Below are 20,432 nucleotides of genomic sequence, written 5' to 3'. Positions count from 1 at the left end.
CTAAAATTGGGCTTTATGGAGTTAATCCCGTTTCTAATTCTCATTTCGTTTTTTGATACTGACTCTTGTTCATTTTGAATTGCTTTGCTGAGCAACTGCTGTTTAAAACCACTTTTATCAGAATGACAGAATAGTGAAACTAGCCTAGAGAAGTCAAACAGATTTTACGCAAAAAATTGTTAACTAAAGTAAAGCAAAAAAATATTATTCGACGAGGTAAAAAAAAACATGCAGAACAAGTCCTGACGGACAATTCAAAGAAATTTCATTGACAAAACAAAAAACTGGACCTAGAACCGACCATGAGTGAATTGGGAAAACCATTTCCAAAAAAAATCAGATCAAAAAAATTATTAAAAAATAAAATCGAAGTCAAAATGCCGCATGTGAACAAAAAACCACTAGAGAGAAATAGATATTTGGTTCACACAATAGCCTAGAATGAACAAAGAATCGATTGGGAAAATCAATTTAGAAAATCAAATGAAAAAATTGAACAAAAATTGAAGTGAAAAGAAAAATTGCACACAAAACCACTCGCTTTTTCGCTCCACTTCCTGTTTCGGCGTGACAAAAATCACTACTCCAATTTGACTTCAAAAATCATGAAAATGTGAGACCAGATCTTAAAAAAGGAAGCCGGAAGAATTCCGGAAGCGGCCCAAAGAGTCAAAACCCGACAAAAAATCAAAAATACAGCTGAAGTAATTACCTTTTGCATTAAGCCCTAAACTCATGAACTCCCCAGGTCTGAACTAAAAATTGGTGAAATTTAAACCGCTGTCACCGAGAAACAAAAAGCAGCAAAAATTCAATTATTGAAAACGCTTGGTAGCTATAAAATGTCTAAAATAATTAGGATGTTCAAAATACTGATAGGCTCAAAGAGCTGACAGCGCTATCAATTGCCATCAAATAATTCACGATTCTAGTCTCAAAAAGATGAAAGCAAAAGGCAGATAATAAATCTTGAATCTAAACTAGCTTGTTCACTAGAAAGAATATCCAAATTCAAGACTCAAAAAACCACTAGAAATAGTTTTAAATTTGTACCATTACAAATCACTTCGACTAGAACAAAAATAAGATATACTTCTTCCTTGTATATATGATAGAAAAAACGATTTCATTCGAACTCAAAAATTAACTTAATCATAGAAAAGACATAAGCCACAGAATAAAACTCAAACACAAAAAACAAAAAAAACGCCTCAAGAAAATTGCAGAAATTAGATATCAGTAAAAATTTTGGAAAACACTTTTCAGCAAACTCTCAGTATTGCTTGGTTAGCATTTGCAAACCAAAAAATGACGAAAATCCAAGAAAAAGCCTATATTTAATTTTTTAAGAACTGAAAAATGCAAAATAACGCATATCAATGTAGGTGCCAGGAGAATGCCAGAATGATACAAACTAGAATGTGAAGAATATGGACACACTGTTAGAAACGCCGAATTAAAAGGGCTACTTCTTAAATTTCGAAAGTTGAAAATCAAATAGAAAACATGAAGAAAAACAAATACATCTGATTATTTAGCATTCGAGACATAGAAAAGACAAAGAGCCATCCGAGACAAAAAACCATCCTCCTGAACCCATAAAAAAGCAAAAACAGAACTCAGACATACGAAACACTGAAATTTTTGGCAAAAAAATGGTCAACAAATTTTTAAGACTGCATTTATGAAAAAATTTTTACTGTATTTCAAAAACTTAGAGCCAAAAAATTGAATTTTCATTGAAACGAAATTATAATCCCTGCATTTATGAAAAATTTTTTACTGTATTTCAAAAACTTAGAGCCAAAAAATTGAATTTTCATTGAAACGAAATTATAATCCCTGATGTTGCATAAAAAGACTATTTCTAGTAATTGAAACCAAACAAAAACTGAGAAAAATAGCAAAAAAAACTACCAAAATTGGATTATCATGTTTAAAATTTTATAAAACAAATTTACTCGAGGTAGGAAGAGGCGTTGAGTATACGATTTATCAAAGGGAAGATGCCATATGAACTGATTTTTGAAAAGACGGCTGACAGATCCAAAAACGAAGATATTAATAGAAAGCCAAAAATTAAAAAAAATAACTAAAAAATCAAGAAATATATGCCCGTTTTGAACTTGAAACGCATTTTCAGGCTCTACAAAACCTGGCATCACTTTCCGAGGGTTCAAAGTCGAAAATTCATTCACTAAACGCAGCGCATAATCAAAAAACTTCTCTCGCTCAGAAAAAATTAGTTCACACGGCATTTTACTGTTTCGCTTTTAGGTCATAATGGCGTCTGAACGAACAGCACTTCCGTTTAAAAAAACCTTAAGAAAACCAACACTCCTCTTCGAGTCTTAAAAAAAGACAGCGCCTCAACACAATTCAAATTCATTGAATTGTAAAAAAAATAGGAGCGCTATAATAGCCGGCTGAGAAGCTGAAGCGCCTATTAATAAAACCAAATAAATCATTATCAGCCTAAAACTGCTTTAGTCCATACTGATTTCAGAAAACTAACACTTTGTTATTTGGGAAAATGAAACAACTTCTCATTTACTACACCCAAATTTTAAATCAGTTCGAAATATGAAGGTTGAGACGTTCCGGAGACAATGTAGTATAAATTATGTTAACTTTGGTTACAAAAATTTTGATTATCTACAAGCTGATCCTTGAAGCTCATCGCCGCCGAACATCAGAATTCCATAATTCTAACTCCATAATCAATATATTATTAAACTTTTACAGCGCATACCTTTTCTGTAGTACACTTCAAATGCGAACAGATGGGTGTCTATGGATTTGTCTCCGTATGTGAGGAGGGGTTTCAGGAAGGCCTCGGCCTCGCGAAGAGAGTCTTCAGGCTTCTCCAACTGACTCGGCACCAATTCGGCAAAAGTAGGTCCTAAAAAGGTCACTTTGTTACCGTCAAGTTAAACACGAGCTTAAGAACTTGCAGAACAAATTATTGCAGAATATCCGACCTAAAATTAGATGCCACAGTAAAACGTATGCTTATGTTTGTCAGACTCTTGAACAAAATTGTAATCTTGCGAGATGACAAATGTTTTCTTGTAGTCACGCAGCAAGTCAAAATGATAATTTTTCGTTTTATGATCATTTTTTACTGCGCTTTTGTATGACTAATTCGAAAAGCAAGGTTACGTGACTCTGCAGACGTCACTTTGAAATCCTGACTTACACCTCGAACCGCCTAGTGGTTCTCGCTCAATGCCAAATTTTCTCAGTACCATCATCAAAATCACGTGACCCATACGTCTGCAATTATTATGAAGATATTTGAATGATTAACCGACCTTCAGCATCTCCATCTTCCTTCCTCTGTTTCTGCAACTGTTTCTGTCTCTCCTCCTCTTCCTTCTTCCTTTGCTCTTCTGCCCTCTTAGCCTCCTTCTCCTGCTTCTTACGCAGCTTCTTCAACTCAGTCAATGACAGCTTAGCTACAAAAACATTAACTCTCTACCACTGTAACTTTTGATATCATTTCTCAAACATCAACAGTTGAAAATCATAAATGAAGTTGAGTTCAATAATCGCTTCATTTTGAAATACTATTTTTACGCGACGACTATAATACACTACTGCTTTATGAAACAGAGTTAAAAATGGGAGACGAGCCCTGTATGTCACAGAGTGAAAAAAATAATTTCATGAGACTAAAAATCTCAATTTGAAGCGTGATTTTGAGACTCCGATCTATTAATGAATGCTCTCAACAGACAGTATTCCTGGCAACTTCGCTCCTACTGATATTTCAAGGGATCAAAAACCGCTTCAGCCTGAAATTTTGGGATATTAACTAGCATTGATGCACATGTATAATAACATTCAGATGCATAATATCTCGCGCAAATTTTATGCAGTTATTTTTTACCGACTTCTCCATATTACGCAAGTGTTCAGAGAGTAGTTATTGAAGCACACTCACATTCATCGATGACCTCTTCAATTTGGGGGTTGTCGAAGATATGTAAGTACATCTGAAACAAACACATTGGAGATTAGCAGAGGGGGTGGCATTCGTGAGTGGAAAATTTTCAACTCAGTTAAAGCTAGTGCACTTTAATCCCTTACAAAAGGCCGCGACCAAGACCACACGAGAATCATCACATCTTGCAAATACGATTTTGAGGAATATATACACCATATATTGAGGTCAAACTAGAGACAGTTTGTCAAAAGTACGATTTGTAGCTACAACAGCAATTTTATCCCATGTTAAAACTGTTCTACTTGACCTACCAAATTTTTCTGCGCAAAGTTTGTTGACGGACAATGCAAAACAATGAAAGGATCAATTCAATGTTTATAAAAGTTATTTGAATGCAATAAAGACTGTTATTTGAAACGGTTATAAACTCCCAAGATCACACCTCACTCCCTCCTCAGCAGCTTCCGTCAAACGCACAACCAAAACAGTTCAGCACGCCGGGCAAAAGACTACACAAAATACATAGCTGATGAGACCCATACAGACCAATGAAAATGAGAAATACAAAAAAGCCAAAATGTAACAAAACTCGTGTGGATTGTTCTGATAAAAACTTATGTTCAGAAGGGCGCCAACCAATTCTGAAAAAACACGTCAACTTCATAACAGCACAATTGATAACTCAATTGCCGAGCGCAGTTCTGATTTCAAAAAAAAATCTTTTCTTATAAACCGGGAACAAACTTCAGTAGTCGCCTACGCAAATGATTAGTGACTGCTTTTAGCTCTGTGGAGTCACAATTTCGAAAGCAGCGAACAAAAAGCGAACAGTCGGTTCATTCTCCGTTCTTTCGTTCAAGCTATGGAAACTAAAACATTGATTGCGTCATATCTATTAAAACTCTTATAAACATTGCAAAACAAGAAAAACAAAAACAAGTGCTTGATTATTTAGAATTCCGATGAAGAGAGCTTTAAGGATGTAAGTTTGTATCCATCCTACTGTAAAACCCGCATACCGCTTAAGTAATAACCATTGGATTTATTTGAACAATTTTTTTGGCAAATGATAGTCGAGTAATTTGTTTCTTGAACACTTACCCTTTGTTTAATTTCTCAATTAAAGCGCATTTATCAATTATTGAAGAAAAGGAACATCATGGATGGTGAGATATCTCCCAGCGATTTTTTGAGTAATAAAGCAGGTATGAGTGGTGATAATGTTTTGACTAAAAAAGTCACTGACCCATCGAAAAGTAGTATCTGGATTAATTGACATAAAAAATAGTAACAAAATTTTTGATCGCGAAAAAAACAAATGTTCAAATAAACGACAGGCTGAGAGCTCAGGAGACTCGAGAGACAGTCCAAATGTCTTGAGAAATGCATTGCAAGTTTTTGAAAAATACTTGAATATCAAACTGGATGAAAAAAGAATTAAATCATGTCATATACTACCTGGCACAGCAGTAAATGAATGACGAGAGAAAGTTTGTTCATTTTGATTAAAAATACAGGGTTTTGGTGCAAAGAAGAAGGTGCAGAAAATCGAGAGTTCACTAAATTAACTTAATATGTACATCAATAAAAGAATGCCTAAATATGAAGCGGAAATCAAAAGTGAGGCTAAAATTTGGGAAAGATTAAAGCGCCAAAAAGATGTGCAGTGTCAGTTACCATTGAGAATCTGCAAAACGAAACCTCATTTAGACCAGTCAATCACGTTAAAGACTTGAAAAACATCCAAAATCCTGTTTTACGGAACATTGGACAAAAAAAACGCAAATTTATGAAAAAACGGAAGAGCTCTTAAAACAAAACGACCCTGAGAAAATTTCTGATAGGCAATGAAGAACTGATTCAAGAAGTTATATGGAAATTTCCTGTGATTTTATCTTGCACGCGAGATACGCAGCAAGATGGGAGTAGTACTACAAGAAAATAGAACATTTGGGTAAATATTTCCCGCGTTACGTAGGAAAGTTAAAACTACTTCCTGTTTGCAATAGGCGCGGCAAGAGGAAAATACAGTTAAATTAGTTACCAACTGTAAAACAAATTACCAGTGGTAACAAACGTTTCGCAATATCGGCAGATCGAGCTGTCTAGATTATTATTTTTCGCATTAAAAAACATCAAAAAACTTTACAGATTGCGATATCCACAACTCTGGAGGCGAAATAGGTTAGGAAATAAGAACCACTGTTCCTAATTTCTTAGGTTTTACTAAGCGATATATGAAGGCTTGTGATATCAGCAGTTATTCATGTTTTTCGCTTTAACTTTTTCCACGTTTTTAGAATTTTAGATTTTTCACGGAATGCATTTGAAACTATATCAAAAAAGAATAATGGTTATTGTATTAAACAAAACGTCAAAATTGAGTACACCGATAATCTTGCAAAACACCAGATCTATTTTCAAAAAATTACTCGATTTCGAAGTTTTGGCAAAAAAACAAGAGATTCAACCATTGGCTTTATGTTTGACGGAAAAATGGCTCAAGAATGGTTCCAACACAAAGTGCATTCTCCTTGATGACTACCAGGAGATTACTAAAAGCAACAGTAACACTAAAAACCTCTAAAAGCAACAGTAACACTAAATGACTACCAGGAGATTACTAAAAGCAACAGTAACACTAAAAACCTCTAAAGCAACACTAAAAACCTCTAAAGGAGGAGGAGTCGGGATCTTTGTAAGGAAGGCTGAAAAACGAACAATTATAAAAAAAGTTAAGCTGTACAAATTTTCAAATTATAACTAAAAATAAACCAAAATATTCAAAAATTTTATTGAAATTGGTCTATATAAAACCGAATAAGAGTAAGAATAAAATATCGGAAACTTTCGAACAAAAGTTTTTCGAGCAAATCTTTCCGAAACCCGAACAATTGCACCTTGTTTGCGGTACTTTTAATATTGAACACTAGCAAAAATATCCAGCTTACGAAATCAAAAGACATCCTTAATTCTCATAACTTAACCAATACGCCAATATACCCAATATACAAGATAAACAGCTGAGTCGAGAACTTGTATTGACGTTTACTGCTCGAAAAAAGTAGAAGTTAAAATAAGCAAATCAACAGTAAGTGATCATCATACTGTGCAAATTACGATTTTTTATAGAGATTGGTCCGTTCTTGATAACCAATTAGTTTTAGAAAGATAAAGGACAAATTAGGCAGAGTTATGACAAATTTTTACGCAATGCATATCTTGCATTTGAAAAGTTTCAAGAACCTATCATTGAAGAAGTTCCATTGAACAATTATATTCCATTGAAAAGATCAAAAGACTAAGCAACCAAATTGGATTGTCCCCATTGAAGAAAATAGCAGCAAAAAACAGCGATTATACGAAACTTCTCTGAGAAACAAAACCAATGATAAAAGGAAAAGTTCAATAAAATCAGAAATAAGCTGCAAAGGAGATTAAAAGAAAACAAAAGGGACTCTTATCAAAAAAATGTTGCAAGGCAAATTTCCAGAAACTTTTTCAGTACAGTAAAAGATTGGAAAAGAAATACAGGAAAGGAACATTAAGAGCAATCAGAAAAACAGACTGAAAACTTCAACAATGTCTTCAAAACTATTGGAAAAATTTAGTCGAATAAATTAATTGATACTGGAAAAAAAGGGAAAACACAAACTTTAAATAGCATGTTTTTGACTCAAACAAATGCGAAAGGAATGTCACTACTCAAATAAAGTTTGAAAAAAATCAGAGCACCGATATTGACGGACTGAATAACATCATAATCCATCGAATAGGATATGCTATAGTTCCCACATTGACGTTTCGAGTCAATAAGCGTTTTCAAAATAAAGTAATTCCAATTCATCAGGGCGAAAATACTGATTAAGAAAACGATTGTTTTATTAACAACGATTGGAAAAACTAAGGGGACAATCTGCTGTAAAGGAATGACCACATTCAAGAAACTTGATTTGCTTTTTAAAAATCTGTTAGCTTTTCGACCAAAAAAAACAGACCACTGATGCATTGGACAAATTTCTGGAGGACATTACACAAGACTGGGAAAAAGGATGTAAAGAAGAAAAAAGCTGTCTTCATAGATCTGAAGAAAGCATTCCATACAATTGAATGAAATTTGCTCTTGAAAAAGCTACAAAACTTAGGGATGAGATGACCTGTACTAAAATTATTGAAAATTTTATTTCAGTGGCAAAAACAATGCGTGAAATCAGGAAACGTCAGCCAAGAATTCTGATCGATAGAATATGGGGTGCCGCAAGGTTCGGTGCTAGATCCACTTCTCTTCATAGTATATATAAACAAAATTCAGGACTTCTTCGGCGACTCCAAAGCATCTTTGTTCGCTGATGGCGCTGTCGTGAAGCAAAATGCGCATTCCGGTACAGAAGAGTTTACGAGGCCACTAGAATCTGTTGTCGACTATTTCTTACGAAACAAACTGATCCTCAATATAGAAAAAACGCACCTAGTGAATCTGAAAGCAAATGGAAGAGCTTCTCGACTAGGGATAATGAAAAATAAAACAATCATTCAGAAAACGTCTCTAAAGTACTCAGGAGTACAAATTGACAAAAAACTAATCGGCATATTTTTGGATTATGAAACTGTCGAAATTGTCGGGTTTATTTTACCAATTGAGATGAATTTTAACAACTGCACAGCTTCCTATAACCTATAAAGTTTACGTACAACCGATACTAAGCTTTGGCGTTTTTGTCTACGGAACTAGTAGCAAGACAACATTTCACCCACCGGAGGCATAAATAAAACATTGCTATAATCATTTTCATTCTAGTCAGTTGAAGGAGTTCACAATGTATTTCACAAGTATGTATTTCCCGATAAAAAACAAACTGCTTCTTTCATAATCCTGTCATTTGAATTCCAAAAAGAAACTTTAGGTGACCGATAGATTACAACTGAGGTATGGTGCAAAACAAATAATCAAACAATTGAGCGTCAGATAAAAAAAGACCACCGGAATGTAGATAAATTAACGTTGCGGCTATAATAAGGAGAACAATGGTTAGGCCTTTTTAAACAATGCTATTAGTATTAGTACTTCAAATTTAAAAACATAGCCAACAGACTGCCAAACTAGACGTGCCAAACTAACGAGAAAATAGGTAGGAACAGACATTGAATAGAGCTGATGAGTTGTAGATGCTATCTATAAGAACTCTTCAAAGATTCGAATCATTATTCTTTAAAACTTTGCTGAAATTTATTACTGAGAATACAAATAGCTCATATCATTTCACTTGCAAAGGCCTCCTTAATATCAGCCGTTCATTTAGAAGAACTCCCTTAAAAATAGCAAAAAAAACAATTGAAAACCGAAGTCAAATCGCTGTACGTAAACAAAATATCCAACGTGAACCAAACTTACTTCGCACTCCACCTCAAAGCCACTAAGCAAAAGTTTTGCGCCTTACCGTATTCCTTACCGCTTCGCCGTGCTTAAAAATGCCAATCAAATTAGACTACTTTTTGACTGCGAAAATCGTGACAATGTGAACAAATCACTAACCAACCCAATTACAACCATTCCAATTCTTTGAATTAAAAACTTAAGATCTCCTAAGCTCAGTTAACAGCTGCACAGCCATAACCAAACCAGAGAAATTGCCAGAAAACAGCCGCTATTGAATCCCAGAGAACCGATTGGGATTGAGAGAACAGAAAATAAAAATGAAAATTGATTTTTGAACAAAAACAATTTTAAAACGCAAATTTTTTTGATGTTGTTTCAAAGTTGGAAAAATTCCTGTTTCCTACTCACCTCAGGGGCCTAATATCAATACCTATATGCATTCGCGTTTTTAAACAAAAGTTTAAGTAGTGGGCATCTAAAATTTGGCTTCATGGCATCTCGATTCCATTTTTGATTCATTTATCGATACCGACTGTTGATTCTAAATTTTTTGCTGAGTAGCTGCTGTTTAAAAGCAACTTGAGCAGAATGAGAGAGTAGTGGGGAAAAGGTGCTATTCCGCCACTTCCTAATCGGAAGATGACTAAATACCACCTTTTTCCCACTACTCTATATATCTACTACTTGCTTATACCCCCAATTTATTCACTACTATATATTAGCTCTATATTCAATCAAAAATCAATCAAAATAAAAAAAATCAATCAAAATCAATCATTATTTTATGAATTACTCTAAGAGCAATTTTCACTCTTTATTTATTCTAAATCTGGTATTAATTAAGAAAGAAGGTCTAAATCTAAAATAAATATCAATAAAAACCAAAACTAAATGACAGATAAATTAAAAGAAGAAGAATTAGCTTCTTGAATATTATACTTATAAACATGCTCTCTGAATTGATTTCTAGTATGACCATATCTATATCTATCAAGATAAATATATAGTCTACATTTCCTATTTCTAAATCTATATAGTGATATATGATTATAAACATTACGCATACTACATACTAGATATTGATCAGGATCAGAATAATGATATCCCAAATGTTCTATATAATCTTTCACTTTAACCATATTTTTACATACATAACAAGAATATTCTAATTATTTACAATTATTACAACATTCTTTCCAAGGTTCATTTATACACTTATTCCATTTCATTTTCATTTTTGAAAAATTTTTCGATTATTTTCCCTAAATAAATACATCATTTTTCAATCAACTGATACTAGTGTCATAGACTTCTGCGATGTCTGTAATCTATCCTTTGAATCAAAGAAGGGTTTAAACTGGCATCAATCATACGATCTCAAACATAAGGAACTATTGGAGAAAATGTTTGAGTCTGAAGAAATCTCGGAGAGGGTGTATAATTCGGATGAAGATGATTATATTATTATATTATTAAAACTAAGACCAAAACTAAGGATATTATTAAAACTAAGGATATTATTAAAACTGAAACTAAAACTTAACCATGCTGGGTTTGTGGCGATAAGTTTAACAATCAGATAGGCCTACAAGCTCACATGGATAAACACTGGAGAGAAAACGTTGTCTTAAACGATAATTATATTAAATCAAGCTTTAATCAAAGGCAGTTATATATTACTAAATCTAATGGTAGTTTTATCAAGGATATTAATGAACCAGTAGATTACATATTAGACGAGTTTAAACCATTTAAATTATAAAAATATAAAGTTACTGCCAATTGCTTATATAAGAAGAGAGACTCAAAAGAAGAAAAGACTACTAATATAAACTTTAGAACCGATGAATATATGGATAAAGATCATCGACTGAATCTAAACCAATGGCTTGATCATGTTAGAGAAACGTATGAGGGTTACGGCTACGATTATGAGTTTATTGGAATAATAGACATGCAAATAAATATAGAAAGGACTAAACCATCATTAGGATCTTATACTGAACTGCCACCATGTCTAAGAGATAAAGCAAAAGCGATTTTAAATATTAGAAGTAATAAATTTAACTGTCTACGATTATGTATTACAGCTGCATTGCATCCTGTAACTGAACATGCAACTAGAGAAAAAAGGTATATTAATAATCTAGTCGATGACTGGGAATATAATGAAACTGCATATGATTATATAACATAAATCCAAAATAAATATAATATCAATATTTTGTTTTACAGACCTACGGTCGTGCTTAACCACAGGCCTGCTCAAGACAGTAACATAGCCAAAGTAGAACGCTTAGAGAAATGTTCTAACTTTGTAAAAGGTAGACAAAATGTAAGAATACTAACATGGAATGAACACTGTGCCCTAATTAAAAATGTAGAAGTATTACTAGAAAGACCTAACACCAAACATGCCAAGTTCTGGTTATGTGATAATTGTACCTATTGTTTTAGTTCTCAACATAAATATGAAACCAATGAATGCTGTGTCCAAATCAAACCAAAGATTGTTTGCCCTAAGTTAAAACAAATTAAATTCAAGAATCAACATAGACAACAAGAAGTGAACAATGTTATATTTAGTGATATTGAATGTTACATGAAAGGAACAGATGCAAAGATTGGTAGCAATACATATAAGATATCTGAACATGTACCTATTGCTATTGGCTATAGTTGGCATAGCAAAGATGAAGTTCGCAGATCATACTTTGGTCCAGACTGCATCAAAGATTATGTTAGAGATTTATTAGAAATAGAAACAAAAATAGCATTAAGATAAACAAATCAATGCTATTCACAGAAGAAGATAAATTGTATCATGATGCTAATGATATATGTCACATTTGTAATAAAAACTGTGTTAATAAAATTAGAGATCACTGTCACCAAATAGGTAGATGCAGGTCCAGCATGTAATATTTGTAACTTGAACTATAAACATCAAAACTTCATTCCAGTAATATTTCATAATGGTAAAGGCTATGACTTCAATCTATTATTTAATGAGATTAGTGATTATGGCTACTGGCTTATCTGTGATTTAGAATATACTAATGGATGTAAAGAGAACTAGCAACTACTACCCCATGGAAGAGAAGTAGAGAATAATGAACTGGGATACAAACAAAGACCCCCAACTTCATCAAAAAGCAAGAAACTAATATTAGATCAGAATAATAAATATGAACACCCAATACACTATCGGATGTTAAAGTTTGTTGTTAAGATGGGTATAAAGGTTACTAAAGTCCATAGAATAATTAAATTTAAACAAGATTATATAATTAGAGACTTGAACTTAATACTAAAATGAGAGCTGAAGCTAAAACTGAACCTGAGAAAGATATATTTAAGTAAATGAATAATTCATTGTTTGGTAAAAGTTGTGAGAATCCATTAAAGTATCTAGAAGCTAAGATTCTAACCGATGATTATGAAATACTTAAAGCTGTTAGTAAACCAACATGTAAAGATGCAATTAGATATGAAAACTATACTCTAATAGAATTCTATAAAAAGGAAATACAATATGATAAGCCGATTTATTTAGGATCTACAGTACTAGAGCTCAGTAAGCTTCATATGTATAAATTCTTTTATAATGTATTAAATCCCTCGCTTAAGGATCTAATGTTACACTACATGGACACGGATAGCTTCGTGTTAAGTTTTAGCGAGGGCAATGTCGACAATGAGCACATGGATCTGAGTAATCTAGATAAACCAATAAAAACTAATAATAAGATACCGGGCAAATTTAAACACGAATTAGGTAGTAAGGTTATAGAAAAATTCGTGGTATTAAAACCCAAAACATATAGTATAAAGAACTATGGGCCAAAAGAGAAAGGAATAAAGAAAGAAAGTAATGGAAAGCACGAAGAATATTATAGTGCTCTAATAGATAATAAGGAAAGGATAGTAGAGGAAAGCAGAATTCAAAAAGTAGGAAGTTGTATGGCCACAATTAAGATAAGTAAAAGAAGTTTTAGTAATTTTGATGATAAAAGATTTTATGTAAATAATATAAAAAGTTATCCCCTAGATGAGAACATGTATCTATTCAAAAGAGATCTAGTAAATAAATTCTGCGAACGGACTTCGTCTGTGGCAAGCAAAGCAGGTTCCCTGATTAATAATACTAGTTTAGAGCTATTAATAAATTTGGGGTTAGATGTAAGTAAAGAATCATTAGAAGCACTAATAAATAATATTAAAGAATTAACAATTAAGGAAGATAGAAATTTTATTGAAACCGCTATTAGATTATATAATAACCTACCTACTTAACATAATAATATTTTTATATATATAAAAAATGACTAAACTAGAAACACTTATAAATAGAATTAAACTATCTAGAAAAACAAAACAGAAAGAATAGATTAGAAGATAAATTAAAACAACAAGAATATTATGGTGAAATAGAGAGTAATTTGATCCTTTAACTAAAACTTTAAATGCGAACAGTGAACACAATCTAGCATAAAGTGAACAAACATTAAGGGCAATAGATTGGCAAAATCAAGAGTTGGATAAACAAACTAAGATGATCCAGCAAGCTGGCTCCCAGTTTAATGAAACTTTAATGAAGTCCAATGGCAAAGCTGTAGAGGAAGCTGGAGATAAACCAGGACTTTTAGTAGATAAAGACACAGCTCAAATCATTAATTTAATGTCAGTTCAATCTAACCCTCAATTAAAGTTAAAGTTCGGAAATTTAGATATCGCTGAATTTGAAATGAATGGTGTTAAACTAATTTATCAAGAAAATGCATTTATAGTTAAGGATAATATATACGAATTTTCAGATGTGTTTATAAACTTTCTTACTAACCCAAATATAAAATGGCGAAATCGAGGAAGATGAAAACAAAATTAAAAGGTGTTTATTTGATATTGGATATGATTTAGGAAAAGGGGATAAGAAAAGTGCTAGATATAGAAAACGTATATTGGGGGTAAAAGATGATGTATTTGGCAGGGGTTTAAATAGCAACCCTAACCCAAATAATTTAGTAGAAAGACTAGAATTATTAATACTAGAAACAAAAGCTGGTCATGATGGATTATATGATGGAATGCTAGATATATCTAAGCAACTATTATCTATGAATATTATTAATCAAGAGCAACTAGATAATTTTGTTTTTAACTATGGCAAATAATTAATGATGGAAAAACAACAACAACTATCGGGGAACCCGCTTCACGGATTAGCTAAAGAAGTATTCAGTCCTCAAATAACAAAGTTTAGAAGACAAAAAATAATACCATTATATAAAGAGGAAACATGGTCAGCTGATTTAATTGATAAGTCATCTCTAAGTAAATACAATTATAATTATAAATATATATTAACTGTTATAGATATATTCAAAAAATACGCATGGGCTATTCCATTGAAGAATAAATCTGGTTTATCTATAACTAATGGTTTTAAAATAGTATTAGGTGAACATCCACAAGGTGGCTCTGAACCTGGAAAACCAGAAAAGTTATGGGTAGATAGAGGTAGTGAGTTTTACAATAAAACATTTAAATCTTTACTTAAAGAATATGAAACAAAACTATATTCTACTTATAGTGATTTGAAGGCTGTGTTTATAGAGAGATTCAATAGAACATTATTGCATATAATTAATAAACCAATTACTGGTGATGGTAATTGGGTAAATATACTAATTGATGCAGTCATAACATATAACAATAACATTCATTCAACAATTAATATGACACCAGTTGACGATTCTAATAATCCTGATAAAGTTAAATACACTTTTAGTTTTAAGAATATTAAACCTAAACTTAAAGTTGGTGATTATGTCAGAAATGCAGATAAACGTAATATCTTCTCTAAGGGATACACTTCTAATTGGAATAGAGAATTGTTTAAAGTTAACGAAGTTCTAAAAACACAACCACCACTATATAAAATAGAAGATATTAATGGAGAGATAATAGAAGGTAAATAATATGAACAGGAACTATTAAAATCCGAGTTTGACTTTGAATATAATAATAAAGTTTTAGAATCATTAAATATAGACCTCCGGTCCTCAGCCGGCAAGCCGGATTTATTTCTTAAATAATGACAAGAAATAGATTTAACAAAGCGAAACATATGGGGACTGGAAACAACTTAACACTAAGTAAGGCTCGTGGTTTATTCCTAGAAGATAATGATGATATTAACATGAAGGATACCTATAAAATTACAAATGTACATCCTCCGATAGATGAAAAAGATGTTGTTAATAAAGAGTATTGTGACAATAACTTATTATCCTCTTCTAATAAAAAAGAAATTTTAAGTAAAAACATAACTGAACTAAGAAAGGGTGACTTTGATAAAGTTACAACTAAAACATTACAACTAAATGAAACAAGTTAATGATGAATTAATTAATGAGTTTATTGAATCAGCAAATGAAGTCAAAAATACTGTTAATTTTTGTAATAAAGTTGCCGCTGATACTATCTCTACATATAATCAATTAAAACAAGAATTTGATAATAATAAGTTTAATAAGAATATCACTAACATACGACTAGATGATATGTTTACTACGGGTCTAAAAGAATTTAAAGAAATTAATAAAAAGACTAATTCTGCCGTTGATGAAGCACTTAAAAAGAATAAAAGGACAATAGTACAATATATAATTGCTATACTTTTACGAAGTACGTTAGCTGATAATAAAGAGCAAGAAAGACTTGAGATGCAATATGGATTTAAACAAGAAGATATAACGAAAGAAATAGAAAGTTTTTTACTAATGAAAATAAGCAAAGCTATGACGGAGTCCATGACCAATCCAACAGCACCGAGTGAGAGATTACTATATCCCAACTTGTCAACCGTTAATGAACAATACATAAAAGAAAAGATTCAAGCCAATAATAAATTTAACAACAATATTAACATTATAAAAGATATTAGAAATTATTATGAAACTGAAACTAATAACTATAATAAGAAGTTAAGTAGATATAAAAATTATATTAACGTAGCTGTGATAACAGAAATAGTATTATCATCAATTGCAACAACGGCAACAACATATTGGCAAAGAGGGATTGAAAGATTTGGCTTCTATTGTTGCATCAGATACTGTCATTGATTTATTCCTTCTACATTTAGTGCAGGATCCTCTTAACATTTTAGTACCTTTTGAAGTAATAGCTCCACTTATATTATTAGTACCACTATAATGTCTGCCACCAACACAATATGAATTAGTATTGAACTTGTTTAAAAGACTCATTTCTATATATAAAAAATAATGGAAGTTAAAAAGTATAATCCCTTTGTTGTTATTAAGCCTAAGCCTAAACCATTACCCAAGGCTAGGATTAAGCCAAAGCCTAAGACTGAACTTGAAGCTAAGGGATTGACTCTAGATAATAAAAAGAAACTGGATACTATTTATGCGAAAGGTTTTGTTAAGACTAGTAGGAAATATTTTGATTATCATTGATTTAGTCATTGATTTGGTCATTGATTTAGTCATTGATTTAGTCATTGATTAAGTCATTAACTATAATTATAATTATGATATAATATCAACCATCCTATTACCATCACTATTCACACTAATAACCTTTCTAGTTAATACTGATGCATGACATATAACATCTGCAACTGCAGCACAAAATTTAAAATTACTTGTATTGGTTGTGGGCCTATATGATCACTTTGATATCTAGTATCGAATACATATATTCTATAATTACTTATGAATGTTCTATGATTTATTTATGGTTTTATATTATGTGGTAGCCCATTATAATCTTTATTAAAGCTAACAATCTCTTTAAAAGCCTCATTATAATTATTAGTACTATCATTAAAATTCATTCTATCCTCGGGATAAAACTCACTACCAATCTTACTAAAACATTCAGTAACATTCATTATATCAAATGTACTTGCATCATGAGTTTGTTCATTAACATTCAAAACCAACTATTATATATTGTGGTCTTTCCATCCCACTTTCCATACCTAGATCAATCAAGAAGTTAGTAGCATTGGGTACATTCTTATAAAATGTCCTTCTTTCATAATAGCTAAAGTCTACATTATTCTTTTAACTTAAACCCTTTTGCACAATAATTCTATTATCATTACTAGGATCAATACTAGGCACACACCATGATATATCACTAATGTCTATATTACCATCATTACCAACTGCACCAGGATTAGCATGAACTCTATATAGAGCTCTATCATTATTATTTCTTTTTAATATTAGTTTAAATCCTAAACAATATATAATCTTTTCTAAATCATTTACAAAACCAAATAGATCACTCATCTTAATCATCATATACATATGACCTCGTTATGCAGCCATATGGTCACCTTTAAGTTGACTATCTCTATTGCCCTGATTTCTAACAAAACCACTCTCATATTCATCACCAATACTAGTTAATAACTTATACATTAATAGATTAGGATGACAATGATCTATATATTCAATAGTCCTACCACCACTAGTTTCAAGCTTAATTGAACTAAACAATGCCATCATACCATAATTAACTAATCTGATATTAGCATCATTAAAAAATACAAAACCAGCATCATCTGATACAACAAACTCTATCTCTAGATAGGAATCACGCAAATTTAAGTGATTCTCTTCTCTATTGAGAATGATATTAATATTGGTATTAACCGTATTCATTGTTGCCAGATTATTTGGTTAATATTTTATAATCTTACTTTTGTGTATATCACTATTATAACCATAAGTTGTATCCAGATAAAAGTCCATTTTTATAAGTCAAAAAATGACTGAGAGTTTAATCTTATGGGATCTGCAAAAAATACATGATGCTTTAAATAAAACTAAAGAACATACACTTAACTTTAGAATGATAAAGCCAACAAAAAAGTTTAACTTTGGTGAACCTATACTTAATACAACAAAATTAGGTTTAATTAGATTATCTGTTTATAATTCAGTGTTTAATGTGAATAGGAGGAATAATCAATTCTTATATGCTAGTACTGTTATAGGAGACGAAGAAGCTTTATCTCAGGCTCCTAGTTCTGACCCTAACTTTACCCATAACCCTAACCCTATCTATACCTCAAGCCCACACATTACATCTATACTTAATTATAATTATAAAGGAATTCCATTGCTATATTCAACTATTACACTGGGAGCATATGAGTTAACTGACATAGCAGAATTAATAAAAAAAGAAACTGATGGTAATGTTATAACAGAACCTGATAAGAATACGAGGAAATGCTTAATGGAAATAAAACAAGGAGCACTCAGCTTTGATATAGAAAACTCAATAGACTCATTACTAGGATTTTGAAAAATGGTTTATAAAAAAGGTAAATATAAATCTCAGAAAATTATTGATATTATGGGTTTCAATATAATTAACATTCATTGCAATATTATATCTGGAGCTAAAGATAATGGTAAAGATACAGATATATTATATACTTTTAATCTAACTGAACCACCACTTGATAAATATTATACCAACTAATATCTTATATCAAAATGTAACTATAGATAGAATAGAATATATAGAGTTTCATATCAAAGATGAGTATGGGAGACCTAAAGACTTTAATGGCGATGTATTAAGTCTTACTTTGCATTTGATTTAGAATATATTTATCTGCGAAGCAGGTTCCCTGATAGTTAATGATATGGTTATAGTTTAATCTATATCTATAATAATAGCCATGGACATAGAAATAATTTAACTACAAAACTCTCAGATCCCAATTAATTCTTAGTTTACCAATAATATTTTTCTTTTTAGTTATATCAATTACAATTTAATTGTAAGGCTCTTTCCATACCTTATTACATATATTAGCAAAATCATTATAACTCAGTTCAACATTATTAAAGAAATCTTGATATATCGATGCTAGGACTTTACCTCTCTGTTCAAATAAAATAAATAGAATACAGTTCTCTCTAACACTCTGCCTATCCAGAGAGAACAGGTTTTGATTAAGATATATCATATTACAATTATTATGTCTACCTCTACAAAAGTATTCATTAATAAATGGTTCTTTAACATCATTGAATATCATTAGTCTTTGGGTAGTTTATCAGAGTTGCGACTTCGTCGATTATAACTTTCTAATCCATTGTATTGATCACCAGTAGGTCCAATGATGTATAGCTTATCAAAATATATAACAGCTAGAATTAATTTTTTTTAATAAGAATGTCTTACCACATTCACTAGGACCAGATATTATACATCTAAAGTTATCTGGGAATTCAGCTTGAGTAATTATATCATCATCATTTAGCCATGATTGTAGATCTTTATTTATATTTACAGAGATATTGTTAGTAGGACTATTGTTATTAGGTTTACCCCTTTGATGGGACTTCGTCCATGTTTCACCATGTTTTTCATCAAATAGATCTGCGAAGCAGGTTCCCTGATTATCATTAACATTATCTTTAACACTATCATTATCTTTATTAGCAAAGCTACTTCGTAGATCATCTGCGAAGCAGGTTCCCTGATTATCATTATAATTAACATTATTAGCAGAGCTACTTCGTAGATCATTAACATTAACCTTATCATTATCATTATCAATAACATTATCATTAACATTATCATTATTATTATCGTTATCATTATCATTATTATTATCATTATCATTATTATTATTATTAACATTATAATTATCATCTGCGAAGCAGGTTCCCTTATTAACATTACAACCCAAACAAAAACACTCATTATATATTTCACGACATTTAACTTGATAAACTAGAATATTTAAAGCAATTTTAATTCTAAATCCTCTATCAATAAGATAGATCATTTATAAACAATAAACCCCACAAAAAGATTCATCATATTGTTGTATTCTCTCATTAGAGCCTAGATCAACACATTCTTCTAAAAATAATGTTGGGATCTCAACACCAAAACTATCAAAGTAATACACAGGACCACCTTCTCTTCTTATAACTAAAACCCAATTTGTACCTTCAGTTGGATGTAAATTTACAATAATATTGGAGTTAGTATCATAGATCTGCGAAGCAGGTTCCCTGATTGTTTTAGGACTTT

The 20,432-nt window shown here is 31.4% G+C and overlaps 1 protein-coding gene across 2 annotated transcripts in view; it reads right to left on the bottom strand.

Annotated features, from left to right (window-relative positions):
• Nucleotides 1-20,432, bottom strand: part of LOC142337492 (N-alpha-acetyltransferase 16, NatA auxiliary subunit-like) — a 444,167-nt gene that overhangs the window by 7,349 nt on the left and 416,386 nt on the right. For both annotated transcript variants that reach the window (XM_075386756.1, XM_075386757.1), the window contains exons 15-17: nucleotides 3,947-3,998; nucleotides 3,315-3,458; nucleotides 2,753-2,902 (exon numbers count right to left, since the gene is read on the bottom strand). In XM_075386756.1, the coding sequence (XP_075242871.1) occupies nucleotides 2,753-2,902; nucleotides 3,315-3,458; nucleotides 3,947-3,998 (346 nt within the window). The remainder of the gene's footprint in view (nucleotides 1-2,752; nucleotides 2,903-3,314; nucleotides 3,459-3,946; nucleotides 3,999-20,432) is intronic.

Source organism: Convolutriloba macropyga, chromosome 4, assembly GCF_964194025.1.
Source record: "Convolutriloba macropyga chromosome 4, txConMacr16.3, whole genome shotgun sequence".
Lineage (NCBI taxonomy): Eukaryota > Metazoa > Xenacoelomorpha > Acoela > Convolutidae > Convolutriloba > Convolutriloba macropyga.
The sequence above is the reverse complement of the archived record's forward strand: the minus strand, read 5'-3'. Positions and strand labels throughout refer to the sequence as shown.